Source organism: Camellia sinensis, chromosome 15, assembly GCF_055761805.1.
Source record: "Camellia sinensis isolate YWXY chromosome 15, ASM5576180v1, whole genome shotgun sequence".
In the NCBI taxonomy this organism is placed as follows: Eukaryota; Viridiplantae; Streptophyta; class Magnoliopsida; order Ericales; family Theaceae; genus Camellia; species Camellia sinensis.
In genome coordinates, this window is record NC_138975.1 from 115,946,318 (window position 1) to 115,970,472 (window position 24,155).

General features: G+C 33.6%; 1 protein-coding gene and 1 long non-coding RNA gene across 2 annotated transcripts; one reads left to right on the forward strand and one right to left on the reverse strand.

Moving 5' to 3' along the window:
- Positions 1–205: 205 nt before the first annotated feature.
- Positions 206–1,657, reverse strand: LOC145813225 (uncharacterized). The gene has a single exon (XM_082908506.1). The coding sequence runs from the start codon at positions 1,655–1,657 to the stop codon at positions 206–208; it is 1,452 nt and encodes a 483-aa protein (XP_082764632.1).
- A 16,011-nt stretch (positions 1,658–17,668) lies between these two features.
- LOC145813402 (uncharacterized) lies at positions 17,669–23,454 on the forward strand. Its single transcript, XR_014356422.1, has 2 exons — positions 17,669–18,668; positions 23,218–23,454. It is a non-coding gene; the product is annotated as an uncharacterized LOC145813402 (long non-coding RNA).
- Positions 23,455–24,155: the final 701 nt, after the last annotated feature.

Here is a 24,155-nt window from a genome sequence, read left to right on the forward strand (position 1 = left end):
TATGAGAATGTCGTCAATGAAGACAATGACGAACTCGTCAAGATAGGGTTTGAACACTCGATTCGTGAGGTCCATAAAGGCCGCTGGAGCATTGGTGACGCCAAATGGCATGACGAGGAACTCGTAGTGCCCATAACGGGTTCTGAAGGCAGTCTTTTCGATGCTTTCCGTTTTGACTTTTAGTTTATGGTAACCAGAACGCAAGTCAATTTTTTGAGAACACTTGGACGCCTTGCAGTTGATCAAACAAGTCGTCAATTCGTGGCAAGGGGTACCGATTTTTTATGGTGACTTTATTTAGCTCTCGATAGTCGATACATAACCTCATTGTACCATCCTTTTTCTTTACGAACAGTACCGGAGCTCCCCATGGTGAGGTACTTGGTCGGATGAAGCCTTTATTCAGTAGTTCTTGGAGTTGAGCTTTTAGTTCTTTCAATTCTGCCATGGACATGCGGTAAGGGGTCTTTGAGATTGGTTGTGTACCAGGTTGGGTTTCAATGGTGAACTCGAATTCCCGATCAACTGGAGTGCCAGGCAGGTCTTCAGGAAACACATCCAGAAATTCTCGAACTACGGGGATCGCATCAAGTGTGGGGGTCTCTTGTTGAGTATCAATCACATAACAGATACAACCACAACAATCCTTTCTTAGCAGTCGTTGGGCTATTATGAAGGATATAATACAGGGAGAGGGAGAGGCTCCAGTTCCTTCGAAGACAAGCTCAAGTTGGTTTGGTGACCTGAGGAATACCTTTTTGGCTTTACAATCGATAGAGGCACGATTAGCAGCTAACCAATCCATTCCTAAGATTACATCAAAGGTACTAATGCCAAGGGGTATCAAGTCTACGTGTAAGATTTCACCTTTTAAGGATACAGTACAAGATTTGTATACATCAGTACTAAGGGCAGAATTTCCAGAGGGAAAAGACACAGATAGTATGTGTCCTAAGGGCTCGGGTGTTGGCGCCAACTTGGGAGCAAAGTGTGGTGTAACAAAAGAATGAGTTGAACCAGAGTCAAAGAGAACATGGGCTAAGTGACCACAAACAGAGAGTGTACCTGACACAACATTTTCAGTAACTTCTGGGTTTCCAGGCACCAGGGCAAAAGCTCTTCCATGGCATTTTTGGTCCTTTCTCGCTCCTTCAAGTACTGCGGGTTTTCGGACTAGTTCAAAGGGGCGGACGAGCGTTGGACAATTCCTCAGCCAATGGCCAACTTGGCCACATCTAAAGCATGTTCTCGTATCTTGACGGCATGGTCCCCAATGAATCTGTCCACAGGTAGAACAAGCTGGAGTGGTGCCTCCTTTAGGGTTTGCAGGGCTTTGATTGCTTGGACCGGTTGAACTGGTTGTGCTCGTATTTATTCTCTTGGGAGGTGCGACACCGGACCTTCTGTTATTTCTTTCCCAAAATCGCTTCCTCTGACTTGGCTCCCCAGATCGCAAGGCTTTAATCCATTTTTCCGCAATGTATGCTTGTTCTACCACCGCCGCATAGGTTGGTAGTTTCAAAACCTCCAACCTGTCCTTAATTTCAGGATCCAACCCTGCTTCAAATTTCTTGGCTTTTCGAGCTTCGATGGGAATGACATATGTCGCGAACCGGGCTAGTTGTGTGAACTTACTTTCATATTCGGCCACTATCATGGTTCCTTGCCTTAGATGTATGAATTCTGACGCTTTTTGTTCCCGTAGTGAATCTGGAAAGTACTTTTCATAGAATACTTCTAAAAATCTCACCCAAGTCACAATATCTTCCTTTTCTAGGGTAAGGAGCCACCATTCTTGTGCATCGTCCTTGAAGGTGAAGGTGGCAAAAGTCACCTTCTGTCTTTCTGTGCAAGGTAGTGCACGGAAGATTTTCTCCATGTCCCTGACCCAAGCTTCTGCTACTAGTGGGTTTGGACTGCCGATAAACGTGGTGGGTTTCAGCTCCTGAAATTGTTTAATCGAAGTCGATTTTTCTCGTCTTTCTAATGTCCCATTGGTTATGCTGCTTTGCAAGGCCTGTAAAAAGTTGGTGACTGCCCTTTCCAAGATCTGTTCCATTGGGATGGTACCGCTGACTGATGATCCGGTTTCATTTCCTTCGTTGGCCATTACTACAAGGCAAAATGATATAAGCGTGACATCACATTGAGACAATTTTGATACAACGTCACATATAACATATTAGTTCTATTATCACCACATTCGTATATACCGTATTAGTTTTGCTATTAATATCACCACTTTCATATATAACATATTAGTTTTACCATCATGTTAATATTACCACATTAATACCATATACATCATTGTTACCATACATAGGGCGTTAGTCTGGCGGTCACAAATTAATGTCTAATCCTACTAATACAAAAAGATTAGACTACTCATGGTCAGCTCACAAAAAGGGTCTTCTGGTCAAACATCTAGAATGGTCCATTAGGCCACCAGGAGAACTGGCTTCGGAAAACTGGTCCATGAAACAACCCCGGAAACTCACTTTGCATGATGGACTCAAACTCCCACCCACTAAGCTCAACTCCGAAGTAGCTCCATACTACCTGAACCATGTAAATAGGAGTACCGTGATCATAACCCCAGAATTCCTGTCTAGTAATCCGTATCGATGTCTCCAAGTATGATGCACCGTTGGTAAAGTCCACAGCTGGGATATAGGCAATATGCTGGGGAGGTGGTGTCGTGGTGCGAATATGGCTACTAGGATATGCGGGTCCCCTCCTTTCTGCAAAGCCTATGGGTAGAGGTGCGACCAGAAAGTGTGGTGGTTCTAGGTCCGGAGCAAGACCAACAACGTGGGTCGGTCCTATGTACCTTTCACGAGTGCTACCTCGGCTAAGTCTCCAGAATAATAAGTCCTCATCGGGGTCAGCCTGTAAATAAACGAATCTTTCCATGAGATGGTCAAGTGTTGGATGGCTTGCCTGACAAGACTCTCTGAGTCACCCCAGCCCTCTAATTGGTTCGGGAGGAGATGAGCTTCTGGGGCTCGTACCAGAATAGCTCCAATAGGTTCGCCATGTCCTACAACACAAGAAAACTTAGCCTAGACATACAGATAACATGATTTATTTGCATTAGACATACCACATAATACAAAATAATGCAAGTTTAATACATATATATTCTTCTTCTTTTTTTTTATAATTGTAAGTAATGTGAAAATAATATAAAATTTTAAAACTTGTACTATATATATATATTTTTTATTTATTTATTTATTTATTTATTCATTTAATTATTTATTATTATTATTATTTATTTTATTTTAAAAAAAAAACCATGGCTCTGATACCACTTTCGTCACGACCCAAACCCGGTACCCAAAGGCTCGGCGTCATAACAAGATAAAAAATAATGTAATTCGGATAATTCTGTAGTCACAGCGCAAGCGGATAAATTAAATAAATTAAAATAAATAACTGAGTACCAACTGTTTATTTAAAAGGAACTAAAACATAGTTACTTGAAATTCATTGTACTACAAGAGTCTAATAATAAAAGATAGAAAACAAAATAACATAGCGATTCATTTTCCATCTTGATCCCGCTAAGTTTCGTCACCTAAAAGGGGTAACAGCTATAAGCACACAGCAGAGTGAGAAATATCATACAATGAGTATAAGGGCACAAAATGGCCATAGATATTTATTTAAGCAAAAATATTAACATAAATTGGGTTGAGTTGAATACACAAATTAATTAAGTGCCAGAAACTGAAATAATCATTGTAACCACGGTACATCACTAAAGTAACAATCACTACAGAGGTCAATGGATCCATGACAACACTGGACCACAAAGTGGTCAAACACTAGCCAATGGTTATTTTAAGTCCCCCAAGGCATGGGACTCCCGTGGTGGCACTCACAAAACATATTTTCATATAAGGTCATAGCCAAATATTCTTTAAAAGTAAAACAAACATATCCATGGATTTTCTTTTAAGCAAATAGGGTTCAGAAATAAAACCACGTAGCTGAAACTTTTATAAAACATAACTTTTATTAATATATTAACAAAACATAAATTATATAAAATAGATTTTGGTAAGTCAAAACATAAGTAAAATACTTTTTGGTAACTCAAGGTATAATATAACTCACCTTAGATTAATTCTTTTATCCTTTCTTTCCACCACCACTCAAGATGCTCACCCGTGTGTCCTCTTATCTACTTTCTATTTTTTTTCTTCCCGTTGCCTTAAACGTGCCACTCTTTCCTATTTATAAGAAGGTAAATCGTGGGTAGCAAGTCACAGAAAGTTCCGAAATTTTGACGCGTGTAAAACTTGCTATTTACTCCGGTCCACCCTTATCCATTTTATTAATTAACTTGTTTGAATTCTATCTTTTTACTTGACCATTGACTAATCCATCTTCTTAGGACTTAGACATATTTTGACCATTTGACCATTTTTTTAATTTAAAAGTTATTACCTTCTTTGGTAATTCAAGATGACTCCTAAAACTTACGTATAATGATAAGTTAGGTTCATGTCTAAAAACCTCACTTTCCAACTATAAATCACCGCTTACCACTTACTAAAATATTTAATGTGTAATATTTCACAACGTATTTCTTTAACCATAAAATTCCCAATCTCCTAAATTATGAATTTATTTATTATCATTTATTTATTATTATTATTGTCACTACATGTATATATATATATACTTATTTTATTATTATTATTATTATTATTATTATTGTTATTATTATTTATTTATTTATTTTATCGTAATGTATACAACTTTTGTTACGACCCAAACCCGGTACCCAAAGGCTCCGCGTCGTAACAAGATAAAAAATAATGTAAGTCGGATAATTCTGTAGTCACAACGCAAACGGATAAGTTAAATAAATTAAAATAAATAACTAGGTACCAACTGTTTATTTAAAAGGAACTAAAATATAGTTACTTGAACTTCATTGTACTACAAGAGTCTAATAATAAAAGATAGAAAACAAAATAACATAGCGATTCATTTTCCATCTTGATCCCGCTAAACTTCGTCACCTGAAAGGAGTAACAGCTATAAGCACATAGCAGAGTGAGAAATATCATACAATGAGTGTAGGGGCACAAAATGGCCATGGATATTTATTTAAGCTAAAATATTAACATAAATTGGGTTGAGTTGAATACACAAATTAATTAAGTGCTAGAAACTGAAATAATCACTGTAACCACAGTACATCACTAAAGTAACAATCACTACAGAGATCAATGGATCCATGACAACACTAGACCACAAAGTGGTCAAACACTAGCCAATGGTTATTTTAAATCCCCCAAGGCATGGGACTCCCGTGGTGGTACTCACAAAACATATTTTCATATAAGGTCATAGCCAAATATTCTTTAAAAGTAAAACAAAGATATCCATGGTTTTCCTTTTAAGCAAATAGGGTTCAGAAAATAATCCACGTAACTGAAATCTTTATAAAACATAACTTTTATTAATATACTTATAAAACATAACTAGTATAAAATAGATTTTGGTAAGTCAAAACATCAGTAAAATACATTTTGGTAACCCAAGGTATAATATAACTCACCTTAAATTAATTCCTTTATCCTTTCTTTCCACCACCACTCAAGATGCTCACCCGTGCATCCTCTTATCTACTTTCTATTTTTTTTCTTTCCGTTGCCTTAAACATGCCACTCTGTCCTATTTATAGGAAGGTAAATCGTGGGTAGCAAGTCACAGAAAGTTCTGAAATTTTGACGCGTGTAAAACTTGTTATTTACTCCCGTCCACCCATTTTATTAATTAACTTGTTTGAATTATATCTTTTTACTTGACCATTGACTAATCCATCTTCTTAGGACTTAGACATATTTTGACCATTTGACCATTTTTTTAATTTAAAAGTTATTACCTTCTTTGGTAATTCAAGATGACTCCTAAAATTTACGTATAATGATAAGTTAGGTTCATGTCTAAAAACCTCACTACCCAACTATAAATCACCACTTACCACTTACTAAAATATTTAATGTGTAATATTTCACAACGTATTTCTTTAACCTCAAAATTCTCAATCTCCTAAATTATGCATTTATTTATTATCACTTATTTATTATTATTATTGTCACTACATGTATATATATATATACTTATTTTATTATTATTATTATATCGTAATGTTAAATTTAAAACATTCGGGTGTCACATTTCTCCTCTCCTTAAAAGAAGTTTGTCCCCAAACTTGACGTACCTTGATTTTCGAAGAGGTGTGGGTATTTGGCTTGCATTTGGCTTTCAGTTTCCCACATTACATCGGCCCATTCGAGATACTCGAAAGGATTGGTCCTGTAACATGTCGTCTTGCGTTTCCACCCGAACTATCCAATGTCCATAATGTGTTTCACGTTTCGATGCTTCGTCGATATCTTCGAGATCCAGAGCATGTTGTCGATCATGAGAACCTTGAAGTTTAAGAAGATCTCTCCTACGAAGAGCAACCTATACAGATTCTCGATCGTTGTGATCAAATCCTTCGAAATAAAACTATACCCCTCGTAAAGGTCTTATGGAGAAATTATCGTGTCGAAGAAGCAACGTGGGAAACTGAAAGCCAAATGCGAGCCAAATGCCCACACCTCTTCGAAAATTAAGGTACGTCAAGTTTGGGGACAAACTTCTTTTAAGGAGAGGAGAAATGTGACACCCGAATGTTTTAAATTTAACATTATGATAAAATAAATAATAATAATAATAATAATAATAATAATAATAAGTATATATATATATACATGTAGTGACAATAATAATAATAAATAAATGAGAATAAATAAATGCATAATTTAGGAGATTGGGAATTTTATGGTTAAAGAAATACGTTGTGAAATATTACACATTAAATATTTTAGTAAGTGGTAAGTGGTGATTTATAGTTGGGTAATGAGATTTTTAGACATGAACCTAACTTATCATTATACGTAAGTTTTAGGAGTCATCTTGAATTACCAAAGAAGGTAATAACTTTTAAATTTAAAAAATGGTCAAATGGTCAAAATATGCCTAAGTCCTAAGAAGATGGATTAGTAAATGGTCAAGTAAAAAGATAGAATTCAAACAAGTTAATTAATAAGATGGATAAGGGTGGAGCGGAGTAAATAGCAAGTTTTACACGCGTCAAAATTTCGGAACTTTCTGTGACTTGCTACCCACGATTTACCTTCCTATAAATAGGAAAGAGTGGCATGTTTAAGGCAACGGAAAGAAAAAAATAGAAAGTAGATAAGAGGACGCACGGGTGAGCATCTTGAGTGGTGGTGGAAAGAAAGGATAAAGGAATTAATTTAAGGTCAATTATATTATACCTTGAGTTACCAAAAAGTATTTTACTTATGTTTTGACTTACCAAAATCTATTTTATATAATTTATGTTTTATTTCTATATTAATAAAAGTTATGTTTTATAAAAGTTTCAGCTACGTGGTTTTATTTCTGAACCCTATTTGCTTAAAAGTGAAACCCATGGATATGTTTGTTTTACTTTTAAAGAATATTTGGCTATAACCTTATATGAAAATATGTTTTGTGAGTACCACCACGGGAGTCCCATGCCTTGGGGGACTTAAAATAACCATTGGCTAGTGTTTGACCACTTTGTGGTCCAGTGTTGTCATGGATCCATTGACCTCTGTAGTGATTGTTACTTTAGTGATGTACCGTGGTTACAATGATTATTTCAGTTTCTGACACTTAATTAATTTGTGTATTCAACTCAACCCAATTTATGTTAATATTTTAGCTTAAATAAATATCCATGGTCATTTTGTACCCCTACAATCATTGTATAATATTTCTCACTCTGCTGTGTGCTTATAGCTGTTACCCCTTTCAGGTGACGAAGTTTAGCGGGATCAAGATGGAAAATGAATCGCTATGTTATTTTGTTTTCTATCTTTTATTATTAGACTCTTGTAGTACAATGAAGTTCAAGTAACTATGTTTTAGTTCCTTTTAAATAAACAGTTGGTACCCAGTTATTTATTTTAATTTATTTAATTTATCCACTTGCGCTGTGACTACAGAATTATCCGAATTATATTATTTTTTATCTTGTTACGACGCCGAGCCTTTGGGTACCGGGTTTGGGTCGTGACAAAAGTGATAGTAGATGATTAATCCGATAGAAAATATTACCTCAAAAAAAAAATTTTACTAAAAACAACTCACTGTTTAGTTGTCAAAAATTGGTTTGGGCCAAAATGGGAAATAATTAGTGACTTTAAAAACTTTCCACTCGTTTTGTGTACAATAAAAATAAATAAAAATAAAATGAGACCACAATGACAGAATCATATGTAAGAATTGAAAAAATTTGAGATGAACTTTTCATTGATGGAATATAGTTTTAAAATTAGTATTTTTAAAATTTGAACCCACTTTTTTAAAAAGTCGAAATAAATTTTTTTTTTTAAATACTGAACTGAAAATTCTATGTATTTAATTATATTATAATTTTGGTGGGTGCTTGAATCTGACACCTTTTGTTTATTTTCCCTCTTTTGCTATAACAAATATAAATTATATCTAATATCCATCACAAATTATACAAAAAAAAATTTAATATATATATAATCATATAAAATTATAATATAATTAAATCGACTACCAAAATATAATATTTAGGTACTAATTACCCGCTATCCTACTTCTTAAATATGCATGTGTCCTATGCTCCAATGATTTTTTTTTTTTTTTTATAAACCATTGCTCTGATACCATTTATCACGACCCGCTCCCCGTACCCAAGGGTTAAGCATCGTGATGGCCAGTAACTGAGGTTACCTCCAGCCAAATCTTTAACAAATAAATAAACGCGAGCGGAAAAATATTTAAATAAGGGTACTAAAATAATCATTGGACCTTCTATTTTTATTACAAAATTATATTGACCAAAAGGCCAATATTTATATAGAAAAATATCATAAAAGTGCTGTGTGTGTCTAATCCGCAGCCTCGCATCTAAGACTTTCCAAAAGCTATTCCTGAATTGCATGGTTTCCTGAAAATTGGTAAACAATTATAAGCACATGGCAGAGTGAGAAATATTATACTAAGAGTATAAGGGCATAAAATTTACCATGGATAATTATTGGCTAAAAAGAGTTTGATATATAAATGCATCATATATAATATAGAGATCATTTAACATATAATACGGAAATCATTTGACATGTACTACATAAATTACGTAAACAACTATAACCGCGGTACATAATGGAACAGAACAGGGGTCACTAAGTGACAATCACTACAGGGGTCAATGGATCCATGACAAACAAGGGACCACAAAATAGTCAAGCACGGGCCAAGGCGTGGGACTCCCGTGGTGGTAGTTACAAAGCATAATTGTTTATAAGGTTATAGTCAAATATTCTTTAAAAGTAAAACAAACATATCCATGGGTTTCCTTTTAAGCAAATAGGGTTCAGAAAATAATCCACGTAACTGAAATGTTTATAAAACATAACTTTTATTAATATACTAATAAAACATAACTTGTATAAAATAGATTTTGGTAAGTCAAAACATACGTAAAATACATTTTAGTAACTCAAGGTATAATATAACTCACCTTAACTTTAATACCTCACTCTTTTTTTCTACCACCAAAGACCCTTTTAGCTTCCATTATTTTTTTTTCACTCTTTTCTTCCTCCATTTTCCTTTCTTTCTTTCTTTCTCTCTTACTTTTCCTTTCTCCTTGTTTCTTTCCTCTCACAAAGCCAACTTTCTCCCTATTAATAGAGATTGAATTCGTGAGCCCCAAGCCAAACTGCCTCGTGTTATCTTTCTATTAATCTCCATTAATTCAAGCTTATCCAAACTTAACTTAATTATTTATTTATACTTGGACCCTTAAATTTTTAATAATTATATTATTTTATAAAATTACACATAATAACATATAATAAATTATATATTTTCCGTAACTGTGATTAAATAATATTAGTATAAATTTTACAGAATAATTAAAAATCTGAGTTGTTACAACTTCCCTTCTTTTAAAATTTTGTCCTCGAAATTTGTTACATGTGCAACTGTCCGCTGCGCACTCTGATAAATGTATAGTAGATGATTAATCTGATAGAAAATATTACCTCAAAAAAAAAAACTTTACTAAAAACAACTCACTGTTTAGTTGTCAAAAATTGATTTGGGCCAAAATGGGAAATAATGAGTGACTTTAAAAACTTTCCACTCGTTTTGTGTACGATAAAAATAAATAAAAATAAAATGAGACCACAATGATAGAATCATATGTAAGAGTTGAAAAAATTTGAGATGAACTTTTCATTGATGGGAAATAGTTTTAAAATTAGTATTTTTAAAATTTGAACCCACTTTTTTAAAAGTCGAAATAAATTTTTTTTTTTAAATACTGAACTGAAAATTCTATGTTTTTAATTATATTATAATTTTTGTGGGTGCTTGAGTCTGACACCTTTTGTTTATTTTCCCTCTTTTGCTATAACAAATATAAATTATATCTAATATCCATCACAAATTATACAAAAAAAATTAATATATATATAATCATATAAAATTATAATATAATTAAATCGACTAACAAAATATAATATTTAGGTACTAATTACTTGCTATCATATTTCTTAAATATGCGTGTGTCCTATGCTCCAATGATGTTTTTTTTTTTTTCAATAAACCATTGCTCTGATATCACTTTTGTCATGACCCAAACCCGGTACCCAAAGGCCCAGCGTCGTAACAAGATAAAAAATAATGTAATACGGATAATTTTGTAGTCACAGCGCAAGCGGATAAATTAAATAAATTAAAACAAATAACTAGGTACCAACTGTTTATTTAAAAAGAACTAAACCATAGTTACTTGAACTTCATTGTACTACAAGAGTCTAATAATAAAAGATAGAAAACAAAATAACATAGCGATTCATTTTTCATCTTGATCCCGCTAAACTTCGTCACCTGAAAGGAGTAACAGCTATAAGCACATAGCAGAGTGAGAAATATCATACAATGAGTGTAGGGGCACAAAATGGCCATGGATATTTATTTAAGCTAAAATATTAACATAAATTGGGTTGAGTTGAATACACAAATTAATTAAGTGCCAGAAACTGAAATAATCACTGTAACCACGGTACATCACTAAAGTAACAACCACTACAGAAGTCAATGGATCCATGACAACACTAGACCACAAAGTGGTCAAACACTAGCCAATGGTTATTTTAAATCCCCCAAGGCATGGGACTCCCGTGGTGGTACTCACAAAACATATTTTCATATAAGGTCATAGCCAAATATTCTTTAAAAGTAAAACAAAGATATCCATTGGTTTCCTTTTAAGCAAATAGGGTTCAGAAAATAACCCACGTAACTGAAATCTTTATAAAACATAACTTTTATTAATATACTAATAAAACATAACTAGTATAAAATAGGTTTTGGTAAGTCAAAACATCAGTAAAATACATTTTGGCAACCCAAGGTATAATATAACTCACCTTAAATTAATTCCTTTATCCTTTCTTTCCACCACCACTCAAGATGCTCACCCGTGCATCCTCTTATCTACTTTCTATTTTTTTTCTTTTCGTTGCCTTAAACATGCCACTCTGTCCTATTTATAGGAAGGTAAATCGTGGGTAGCAAGTCACAGAAAGTTCCGAAATTTTGACGCGTGTAAAACTTGCTATTTACTCCCGTCCACCCATTTTATTAATTAACTTGTTTGAATTCTATCTTTTTACTTGACCATTGACTAATCCATCTTCTTAGGACTCAGACATATTTTGACCATTTGACCATTTTTTTAATTTAAAAGTTATTACCTTCTTTGGTAATTCAAGATGACTCCTAAAACTTATGTTTAATGATAAGTTAGGTTCATGTCTAAAAACCTCACTACCCAACTATAAATCACCACTTACCACTTACTAAAATATTTAATGTGTAATATTTTACAACGTATTCTTTAACCATAAAATTCTCAATCTCCTAAATTATGCATTTATTTATTATCATTTATTTATTATTATTATTGTCACTACATGTATATATATATACTTATTTTATTATTATTATTATTATTATTATTATTATTATTATTATTATTTATTTATGTATTTTATCGTAATGTTAAATTTAAAACATTCGAGTGTCACATCACATGCGTAATAAATATGAGAAATAACATACTTTTATACATTAGAGTTCACTGTTTAACAACCAGTTAAATGCCATGTAGGCTTACATCTTTCCAAGTCATTGCTTGGTTACACAAATTGAGTCTCGCTCATTACATCTTAAGCCCTTGGCTTTACAAATAACAAACATACACACATAAGGCATAAATAAGAAGCTCTTGCTTACCGAAAGTCCATCCATACTATTGCCTTGGAGGAAACATCTCACCTGCACCTGGAAATGATATTCCCGTATAGGGTGAGCTAACAGCCCAGTAGAGATAATCTAACACAATATATGAGGTTTAGCAAAGGTGTAAATACCACGTATATAAACAATACCGATATGGAAGTATCCACGAGGCCTACATATCCATATGCCACTAAGGCCAATCTTATTCCATTTTCCATCAATTCATTTCCAATTCATATATGCTACTCAATTCATGAGTTAAATTTATTATCCTTCAACAACCAAAATGAGACTACAACTCAATGGTTTTCCAATTATGCAAAACACACATAAACACTTCAAACTTTGCCATTTTACAGATATTTCGTCTGAAGGAATCAGCACCTATTTATATATATGTTTTCAGGTCTTTCACCCAGGACACTCCGGCCAACTTTGTTTAAATGGTGTCCATCCCCTTTCTCCTCCCAATAAACATACTTATACAATGTATGTAACGCCCTCAAAATTTTACAAATGAACCCACATTCTTGACATGCATAAACATGAGGGAATAAAGCATGTTTCCATATATCAGAGTATTCATTACAAAAGTATTACATGTTGATAACAAAAGTAAATGTCCTACGGGCTTACAACTTTCCAAGCCAACACTTGGTTACAAAAAGAGAGTACTAACTCAAATACACATTAAGCCCTTGGCTTGAATTTACATGTAATACCAAAAGAGAACAACAAAAAGAGCTATCAGCCTCAAAGCCTCACAAGCTATGTCCTTGGAGGTGGCATATCACCTGAACATGAAAATGATGTCCCGTATAGGGTGAGCCAATGCCCAGTAGAGATATACTAAACCAATTATGAGAGATGACTAAAACATTAGCATTTGATAAATGGCTAACACTTGTAAACCAACTTACAATACAATCCAGTTTCATGACAAATATGTCTATGTTTCATTCCACTTTCTTTTACTCAAACAACTTTGATTCATAACCATGGCTCAGAACCTGGCCAAACAATTAAATGAGACTATAACTCATATTAAAACACTTCCATACTTCAATTATCAACGTTATACAAACGTAATCAAGATTTCGGGACTTTCACCCTGGACACTCTAGCCAACTTAATTATCAATGGAGTCCATCCCTATCTCCTCCCAAACAGGCTTGAAAATCCATCCCCTATCTCCTCTCAAACCATGGAGTACATCCCCTATCTTCTCCCAAACAATACACATATACAATGTGTTTAAACACTTATCATATACAATGATCAATCAATACACGTATTCGATGTATTATTCCAACCGTCATATTCAATGACGTATTCAATGTGATTAGTTTCAGTTTTCCCTAATCAACATACAGTGTCTACAACAATCAAGACTATCCTCCGCCGATAGCCAAAGCAGTTATTTCTAAAGAGATAATAAATGCATTAAACAGATACAATATCAACATTTTCATAAGTGAATGATTAATTTATCCGATTACATCATTCAATCTCACAACTTCCCAATTTCATGAATTTCAACTCAATTTCACAATTTTCCAAATTAATTATTCAAATTAATTTATCACATTAATAAGGACATTTTTTCTCTTTTCTCAAATATTGATCCTAAGACCAAATTTCACCAATTTGACGCACAAATTCATATTCCCAAAACTTTATATGCACATGGAGCTTCAAAACACACAACCCCTCTTTATAAATTACGAATCAAACCCTAACTTTTCCCAAAATTACCAAACCACACCATCTAATCAAAATAACTAAAATTTATGACAAAACTCATAAGATGGAGTAGGGTATCCCTACCTTACTTTTCAGAGCTCAAAGGAGGAGAGAGGTGAAACTCAAAGTGCTCTAAATCCACAACTTTTCATATTAAAGTGAAGCCCACACCACCCTCTATCTTTCTTACAAAGAGATTAGGGTAGAAACAATCTAGAAGTAGATGAAATCTTAGAGAGAAGGTGTATGTAGAGAGAGAGGGAGCCGAATCTAGGGTTTGAGATGTAAAGTATATCAAAAAGTGATGAAGGAGAAAGCTGCTGCCAACTGATATAATCGAGGCTCGCTCGAGCGAAAGAGTGGTCGCTCGAGCGACCAGACACAAAGAAACCTCGCTCGAGCGCAGAAAGCCTCGCTCGAGCCAACAATTCGAAGCTTCAGGTCTGCAACCCAGAAGCACGCTCGAGCGAAAGAATGCTCGCTCGAGTGAAGAAACCCAAAACATAGTCCTCGCTCGCTCGAGCCAAGAAATGCAACCTTCAGGTCCAAAACCAGACGCAGACGCACGCTCAAGCGAAGGAATCCTAGCTCGAGCGAAGGAGCTAAAACACAGAGCTCGCTCGAGTGACAAAAGCCTCGTTCGAGCGAAGATACCAAAATTTGGGCAACAACCGTTTGTTCCCAATCACAACCAACCTGTCACAAACCTGCCCAACACATCCTAAAACTCAAATATAGAATTGAAGGATGGAAACAAGATACAAACAACAACCAGCACCACGGAACCTAAGTCCGGAATACAATAACCAAAGAAGAGAAAACCGGGATCGCTATAATGTATTTATAAACACAATCATATATGGAGTGGGGTCCAAGTTGTTTCTGTTTTGACAAAGAAGAAGACGATAAGAAAGGGACAATGAGTGAGGGAATTTCCAAAGAATGCCACATTTACATACACAGAAGGCACATGGGGAGAGAGACAACATTGCTTGGAGCACATGGGGAGAAGGTATACGGGTTCTATCTCCCTCTCTCCTTGAATACTGTTTCATGAGCTTATTTCAGTTCATATACACATCTGCTAATCTTCAGTTCATTTGGGCTTGTGTTGATCACTTTGTTAACCAAGATTCCCAACGATGGACATCATTCATATCTCTACTTCAGTCTCGGTTTGGTCATTTTACGCTATATTGGAGCTATGGTTTATAACAGATTGTGGGACTGAGTTGGTGCATTACAGTCTGCTCAAGATTAATGCTCGGCTGTGGCTAAAATGAGCAAACTCAAGGTGGAGAGATAAAGTTGGTCAGTTTCGGTACCAACGTTTCTGTGTTGGTGAGGTTCTGGTGTTGTTGCTAACAGCTTTGGGTTCTCCGTGATTCAGCTTCTGATGTAACTAGTCCGTGGGCTGTATGTATGGAAGAAGATGGTGGTTGCGTACCGCCGGAGTTTCTGTTGACACCGGTGAATGGCCAAGTGCTTTTGGTGGGCTTTGGTTGCTTACAACAAGTGGGTTGAGGTATACACTATATGTTATGTATATCTATCTATACTATATATATAATCAAATGTAGTTATTTTATCAAAAGCCTTCAAATATTTATTCTTAAATTCTCATAATTTTAAAACACTCTCTTTCCTATGTGGCAACCTTCTTTGATTGTCTTTCATGTTTTCTATTTTTCTTCATTTTTTATTTGTTTGATTAATTAAAATTAAAATTAATTTCATTACTTGTGGATAAAGATTTGAATTTCAAAATTCCTCCATATAGATGAACATATAAAATTCATAAATAATTTATGAAAATTTATTTCATGACTTATAGATAAAGATAAAAATTTTAAAAATTATTTTAAAAAAATAATTTCATGACTTATAGATAAATAAACATATAAAAATTGATAAATAATTTATAAAGATTAATTTCGTGGCCTACAGATAAAGATAAAGATTAAATAATTGATTTTCAAAAAATTAAAATAATAAAATTTAGATAAAGATATGATTTGTTAATCTATATATCTATCAAAAACATATATATTTAAATCTTTATTTTGATTTACTCTTTTTTTTTCTCCTATCACATATTATCTTTTTTTATTTTAAATTTTTTATCTTATGAAATGCTCTTATCAAAAACATATATATTTAAATCTTTAAGAATTTCTTATCTCCTATTAAATTCTTAACCTTCTCTTAATAATTTTTATTATTCGTTATTATCTACCAAATGATAAAGATTAAAAAAAAATTATTGCTCAGAATGAGAATAGTATTAATAATGAAATAATAAAGGCTACATGGGAGAATGTAGCACAAAAATCTCACAAAATTAATTTTATTCACTATATTTATAAAAAGTAATAATTTGAGATTCTTTCTATTAGTTATTAAAAATAATTTGCATTAGATCATTGTTATGTTTTTTTAAAAAAAAAATTTATAAGGCTGTCATTCGTTATAGTATTTCTTCAATCCCATATCTAAATTCTCTCTTTGAAATTTTTGTTTTTTCAATAATTAAGTTTGGAATCAATTTCTTATCAAAATTGTTTTCTTGATCCTTATTTTATTGAAAGATCGAGACGAATAAAACTTTCATATAATATATTAAATTAATGAATATAATACAAAGATGATAGGGAAGTACTACATATTTGTCAATATCTCAATGTTATTATTAGTTGATTTGCTAGATTATACTATCAATTTATAGCCCATATGATTTAATTCAATGTTCATGACTCTATTTGTATTTGGCCATTTTTTCGTTGAGTAACCGATATAATTTTTTTTGGGTACATAATGATTAAAGCTATCATTTGTTATATTTTTTCAAGTACAATTCAAATAATTTTTTATCATTTTTTGATAAATAAAATAGATTAAAACTATTCTCTTATATAATTTTTATAATACTATGACATTCTTATCTTGATTAATTTTTTTAAAATGACGTAGGAACTATGCAAGTATTATTCAAACTATGGAGAATGATTTATACTTTGATATGATATGAGTGTGTCATTGATAGAGGAAATCAAAGATAGAGAGTTGCTAATATAATCAATTAATGATTTGTTTGAGAAGTTCTTTTTATAAGCAAGGCAACAAACTTAGATTAAATTTTTTTAAAAACTACTTATAAATTATAATTAAAAGTTGATATTTATTCATAATTTGATCCCACAATAATAATATACACCACTGATTTAAAAGTTCAAGTAAATTTAAGATAACTTTTCTGAGCTTATAGAATTTCTCTCTTTTAATGTTTTGTTTAATTTGATACAAGTTATTTATGTTATCAAGTGATTGTGATACTATTATTCTCAATATTTTTTATAATTAATAATTTCTTATGCATATCAAATTTTATTGTAAAATTTTGTGGGTTAATTATTGTTAACATCTACCTAGATGGCTTAATATTATGGCTTGTCGCTATTAAGATATAATTTAAGATTAAGATAATTTATTTACCACACAAAATATATATAATCTATTTTTCCGTGCATCGCACGAGTTACCACTAGTATATAAATATAGGGTTGGTTTGGGATGTTCTAAAAAAATGCACTTTTTGATTTATTGGCTTATATGGGTTGGGTTTGGGTTGAGTTTGATGTGATATGTTAGAGAAGTGATGTAATTTAAATAAGATGATATAACTTAAATAGAATAATGACTTTTTAACTTTTTGTATTATTTAGGTCATGCCAAACTTGACCTTGGGTGTATATATAATATTTGTACCTAGTGGTTCACTTGGCCATCCAGCTCTTTTGAGCGTGCTGAGTGTCTTATTTTCTTGGGCCCACAGGTTTGCTTTTGTTGAAAATCGTGAAGAGTGGGCTGCCGGGCCCATTTGTTGTTACTTTGATGGTGCACACTATTTCGACAAAATGGGATGTGAGATTGAAATTCTTCTGCCGAAATAGGCCTAATGCACGGAGTTTGTGGACTGAGCATATGCGTGCAGTCCGTGTAATGAATAGTATTGACCCTAAATTTCGATTAGTGGTTTAGGCGCCTGCTGCTAAATGTGATTTCAATTTTTGCTAGAGTGAAATATCTTTGGGTCATGAGGCCACGTATCTGAGTGGTGTTATTGCATGTAGAGCTTTGTCTCAGAGAAATGATGATGATGGAAAGCCTCCATTGCCCCAACGAATGGAGCAAGGATTCTCTAGAGTGATTTTTTCTTAAAGTTTCCTAGAGTGCTACATTGTGTGGTTGAGATTTACTGGCAAGTCACATCAATTTTTCTGATGTGACTTGCCAATAAATCTCAACGATATAATGTAGCACTCTAGGAAACTTTAGGAAAATTTCACTCTAGAGGATCCTTGGTGCGACGAATGGTGGCAGTTTATGGTGAATGCTACTTCATTTCTTGAGGCCAAAGTGAAGAGCTTGGTGAGAGTAATATTTTGATCAATGGAGATCAAAATTTGACAAAATAGAAAACTTGGATTTTTGCGTGTTTCCTCGTCAAACTTGAGGTAGGGATTTTCTTTGAGTTATATATATATTTTTGCAAGGTCTAAATGATTTTTCGAAGTCATCCTTTGATTTGTTTTTGAACCAAGAAGGTGAATGGTTTTGAAAGTGGATTCACTTTCTTTTTCCTTCTAAAAATAGAAATTTATATTTTTGAACTATGTTGATGACAGAATGGTGTTTTTGGTGAGATCTTCTCAATATTTGAAGATGAATGGTTTTTGATGAGAAAACCTAAAAATTGGGGATTTTTAAAAAGGATGCTGATAATTTTTAAAATATGTTGTTATATTTATTTTATGTGCCAAAATAAATGATGTTTGAAAATTGTTTATTTATTTACATATAAATGATGTTTTCATGGAATATGGGAATTGTTGAAGTTTTGGGAATTGTTATTTAAAAGTATTAATATAGTCTTGAGATGACTAAATTGTTAAGATTGTTTGAAATGTGAGAATTTTGTTATCCCTTTGATGAATTGAAATAAAAGTATTTATTCATCTTGTGAAATTGCATTGAAATGAGAAATGAGAATTTTGATCACAATGAGAATATTGTGTGGGGGTATTGAAAGTGGAAGAAATATTGCGTTATATTATTAATCATTGCATTGGCATATCAATTCATTTGATAATGAAGAGTTTTGAAATTTGATTTGAAAACGTTGCATTTAGAAAAGAATGTTGAGAAACAAGTTTTCATGAAATGGTTTTGGGGTAAATACGGTAGTAAGTCTTGACAGGTAGTGTGGATTATAGGTATCAAGCCTTCCAGTTGAGACTAGTAAAAATGACAAATTTGTAGTACTTGTATAGTCAACTTGCAGACACCAGCTTAGGAATCGAAAGGTGGTGTAGATGATAGGTGTCGAGCCTTTCAGTTGAGACTGGTAAAAATGACAAATTGGTAGTACTTGTATAATCTACTTACAGACACTGACCTAGGGATTACCAGAGACGTATTTACCGTCCTTGAAATAAATTGTTAAGTTTTGAACAATTGAAATTGCATGACATCATTGAACATGATGGTTTTCAAAAGATAAAAATGTAAATTATCTTCAAAAAGGGCATAGCACGGCATGTGCATTTCATCTCTTGAGACTTGTATAAAATGTATATACTTTGTTAAGAATTTTCTACTGGGCTTTATGTTCACCCTACGGGATTTTTGTGCAAGAAAAGATGTGATGTCTCTGCCTAACTGAAGGCATAGAAGCGTGTGCAGAGAGCATATTGTGCTCATTTGTTGTGACTCTGATTGTAAGCCAAGGGTTTGGTATATATGGGTTTGAATAACCGTTTTGTGTAATCAACCTCAAGCCTTGGAAACTTGTAAACCCATGAGGGTATTTATTTGTTTTATGTTATTTTAATTTGAAGTAAATGTATCATCATTTGGACATGAAAATTGGGGCGTGACAATTTATCTCTTATACATCAAAAACCTATCTTTTCATTTCACACCCAATCTTAGATTTGCCCAAACCACAACCAAATCTCATCATCTATACACAATAGCAAATAACTAAGCTAAAAACCATACTAGAGTGTAGAAAATCCCTACCTCAAGTGTAAAAGAAGAAAAGAGTTGAAACCCCCAAAATCAATGACGATGAAACTCGATCTCCACCGCACACAACGAAGTCCTCGAGAAGTTACACAACTTTGACGAAGGAACTATGGCCAAAATCTCAATGGATTTGGAGAAATCAAATAAAAAAGATGGTTTTTTAGAGAGAGAGGCTGTAAATCTGCAAATTTGGAGACATTTAGAGAGAAAGAGAGAGAAAGCAGAAAATGATCTGAAATGTCACTTTCACGATCTGTTATAACATGGTCCACTTGAGCGTGGAAAGCCCCGCTCGAGCGTCAGACACAGACTCCCGCTCGAGCGTAAAACCTTGCGCTCAAGCGTGAAATACGCTCTCCTAGTATTTTTGCAGACACAGTCCCTCCGCTCGAGCGCCCAAATGCCCGCTCGAGCGCAGAGCAAAATTTTTGAAGCCCGCTCGAGCAGAAGAATGCCCGCTCGAGCGGAAGAGCCAAATTCTGGACAACAAAGGCTTGGAAAAATAAGCAACCAACCTATTCCAAATACACAACTACAACCCAATAACCAACATTAAGGGGAAGACAAGGGGAGCAAGACATAAACCACCATCCAAACCATACAAACCCGAGTCCGGAACACCACAAGAGACGGGTCAAAACCAGGGTCGCTATAGATTTTACTCAGGTTTTGGTCACGTGATATTGTCCCCTTATCTGATGGACCTTTTGATTGTTTGGGCTTTTCCCTTGGGCCATCCTGCTTGGTTGGGCATGGGTTTGGGCCAACGTTTTATCCCTCCACAAGTGCTATATGTAACTCACAATATAAAAAAGACATTTATAGCAATTTATATTACAATATGTATATATAATAATAGTTTTATATACAATTATATAAGAAGTATTTGTTGAAAGTATCCGACACATATTCCATACACTTGTTCGAGTATCGGGTGTCACAGATATTTGATTTATTTTGAAGAGTTTGTGTAACATAAATCACAAGTGCCACTTTTTGTCGCCACTGTCACAACACCATCACTATTAAAATCACTAGCATATCAGTTTTAAAATTGCAACTAAACATAGAAAGCATTTTTTTTTTAAAATCTTTTTTCCACACCAAAAAAAAAAAATGTAGAAAACTTTTTTCACCGAAATAAATGGAGCGCAAGCATTTTTCACCAAAACAAATGATGCAAAAGTATGATTTGACCTATTCAAAATTTCTAATGTTACACTTCATTTTATAGAAATAAGATTTAAAAAAATTCAATATAATACCTATAGCGATCCCGGTTTTACCCCGACCTTTATTGTGTTCCGGACTCGAGTTCCGTGATTGTATATTGTTGTCTATGTCATGTTTCATCCCTTTAATTCTTTGAATTTGAGTTTTGGGACTTGTTGGGCGAGTTTGGATCAGGTTGGTTGTTTTTTGGTACAAATGGTTGTTGCCCATAATTTGGCTTCTTCGCTCGAGCGAGTCTTTCTACGCTCGAGCGAGCCCTGTGAAAATGTCCTTTCGCTCGAGCGAGGCTTCTTGCGCTCGAGCGTGCGTCTGCGTTGGGCGACAGACCTGAAGCTTCTTATTCTACGCTCGAGCGAGGCTTCTTGCGCTCGAGCGAGACGACCTTTGTGTGTCTGGTCGCTCGAGCGAGAACTCCTTCGCTCGAGCGAGCCTGGGTATATCAGATTGCAGCAGTGATGTTTTACATCACTTTTTGGTTTCATTTCTTCCCCAAAACTCTAATCCGGCTGTCTCTCTCTCTAAAACTCACATTCTCTCTAAGATTTCATCTAAATCTATTGTGTTCTTGACCCTAGTGTCTTTGAGAATAAAGTAGAGGGCTCCAAGAGCTTCGTTTTGATCCAAGAAAGTAATTGGTTTCGTCATCTTTGAAGTTTTACCTTGTTGTTTGGGTTTCTACACTTGAGGTAAGGAATTTCTACACTCTAATATGGTTTTTAGCTTAGTTATTTGCTATTGTGTATAAATGATGAGATATGGTTGTGGTTTGGGATAAATGTAAGATTTGGGTGTGAGATGAAAAATAGGGGTTTTGATGAATATGAGGTAAGTGAGCATGAGGCTTGAATATGTGATTATGTTGTGCCAAAATAGTTGATTTTTGTGTTTGGGTTGATATTTGGAAAGAGGGAGATTTTGCCATAATTTGATCAAATTATTATTTTGTATAAATAATTGGGAATTAACATTGAAAATGTGAAATTGGAAGGTTGTGGATGTAAATGGTGATATTGGATATGTATTATCTCACCTATGTAAATTTTGAATGAAATATTTATTTAAGATTGAATATCTCTTTAGAAATAATTGAGTTGGGCTATCGGTGGAGGATAGCCATGATTGTTGTAGAAATTGTATGAGGATTAGGCGATTTATGCTAATTCATTATTGGTGTCATTGAATATGACCATGTTATAAATATATTGTATATGTGTGTTTATTGGGAGGAGAAAAGGGATGTACTCCTTATATGATTATGTTTATAAATACATTGCATATGTATATTTGTTTGGGAGGAGAAAGGGGATGGACTCCATTTAAATCAAGTTGGCCAGAGTGTCCTGGGTGAAATATCATATATATGATTATGTTCACTCCATTTAAATCATATATAAATAGGTGCCGATTCCTTCGGACGAAATATCCGTAAAATGGCAAAGTTTGAAGTGTTTATGTGTGTATTGTATAAATGAAAAACCATTGAGTTGTAGTCTCATGTTGGTTGTTGAAAGATAATGAATTTAACTCATGAATTGAGTAGCATATATGAACTTGAAATGAATTGAAGGAAAACGGAAATAATGTTAGGTCTTAGTAGCATATGAAAATGCAGGCCTTGTGGATGTTTGAGTATCGGTATTGTTTATGTACGTGGTATTTATACATTTGTTAAATTTCATATATTGTGTTAGATTATCTCTACTGAGCTGTTGGCTCACCCTATACGGGAAAATCATTTTTCAGGTACAGGTTAGATGTTTCCTCCAAGGCAATAGCATGGATGAGCTTTCAAGAAGCAAGAGCTTCTTATTTATGTCTTATGTGTGCATGTTTGTCATTTGTAAAGCTAAGGGCTTAAGATGTAATGAGCGAGACTCAATTTGTGTAACCAAGCAATGACTTGGAAAGATGTATGCCTACATGGCATTTAACTGGTTGTTAAACAGTAAACTTTGGTGTATGAAAGTATGTTGTTTCTCATATTTATTCCGTATATGAGTTATATTTATTGTATTATTTTGGGAGCGTTACAATACCCCACTTATTACTACTTTTTTTTCCTCTCTTTCTATCCCAAGTCTTTTTCTACACTAGGCTAAGTCAATGAGAAGAGGATGGACGGAGGGTGGTCACTGTCGAAGAATGTCATAAATAAATAAAGGAAAAATTATTTTTACAAATATATATATATAAATGATAATTTTGTATATAAAAGTACTTTATAGATATTTAGTTCAAAAGTGAAATGTTCACGTTAAATATATCATTATGTACAAAAATCCTATATAAATTTTTTGGATAGTAAGTTCAAAAACAAATATATGAAAAATTTTATGAGTTTAAATTTTAATATAGTAAAGTTTTTTTATCATTAATAATTGTATGCTCATGAAATCACATAATGGAGGGTGGGTAGGTGTGTGAATTGGGTGGTGTTGTACAATCAATAATGGTCAGTTAGAGCAAAAAGCACTATCAATCAATCCCCCATCAATTTACAATGACATGTATACCATTTTTGGGTAAATATTTTCAGTACTAAAAATATTTCGAGTAATGTTAATTGGGTGGTGTTGTAAATATTTTCAGTATACAATCAATAATGATCATTTATAGCGATTTTTTAATTTTTTAGTTAAAATGTATAAGTGATAATTAAGGCCTAAAAATATTTCTAGCAA

Coding starts and splice junctions, on each gene's coding strand:
- LOC145813225 (XM_082908506.1), bottom strand. CDS start 1,657: ATGATAGTGGCCGAATATGAAAGTAAGTTCACACAACTAGCCCGGTTC.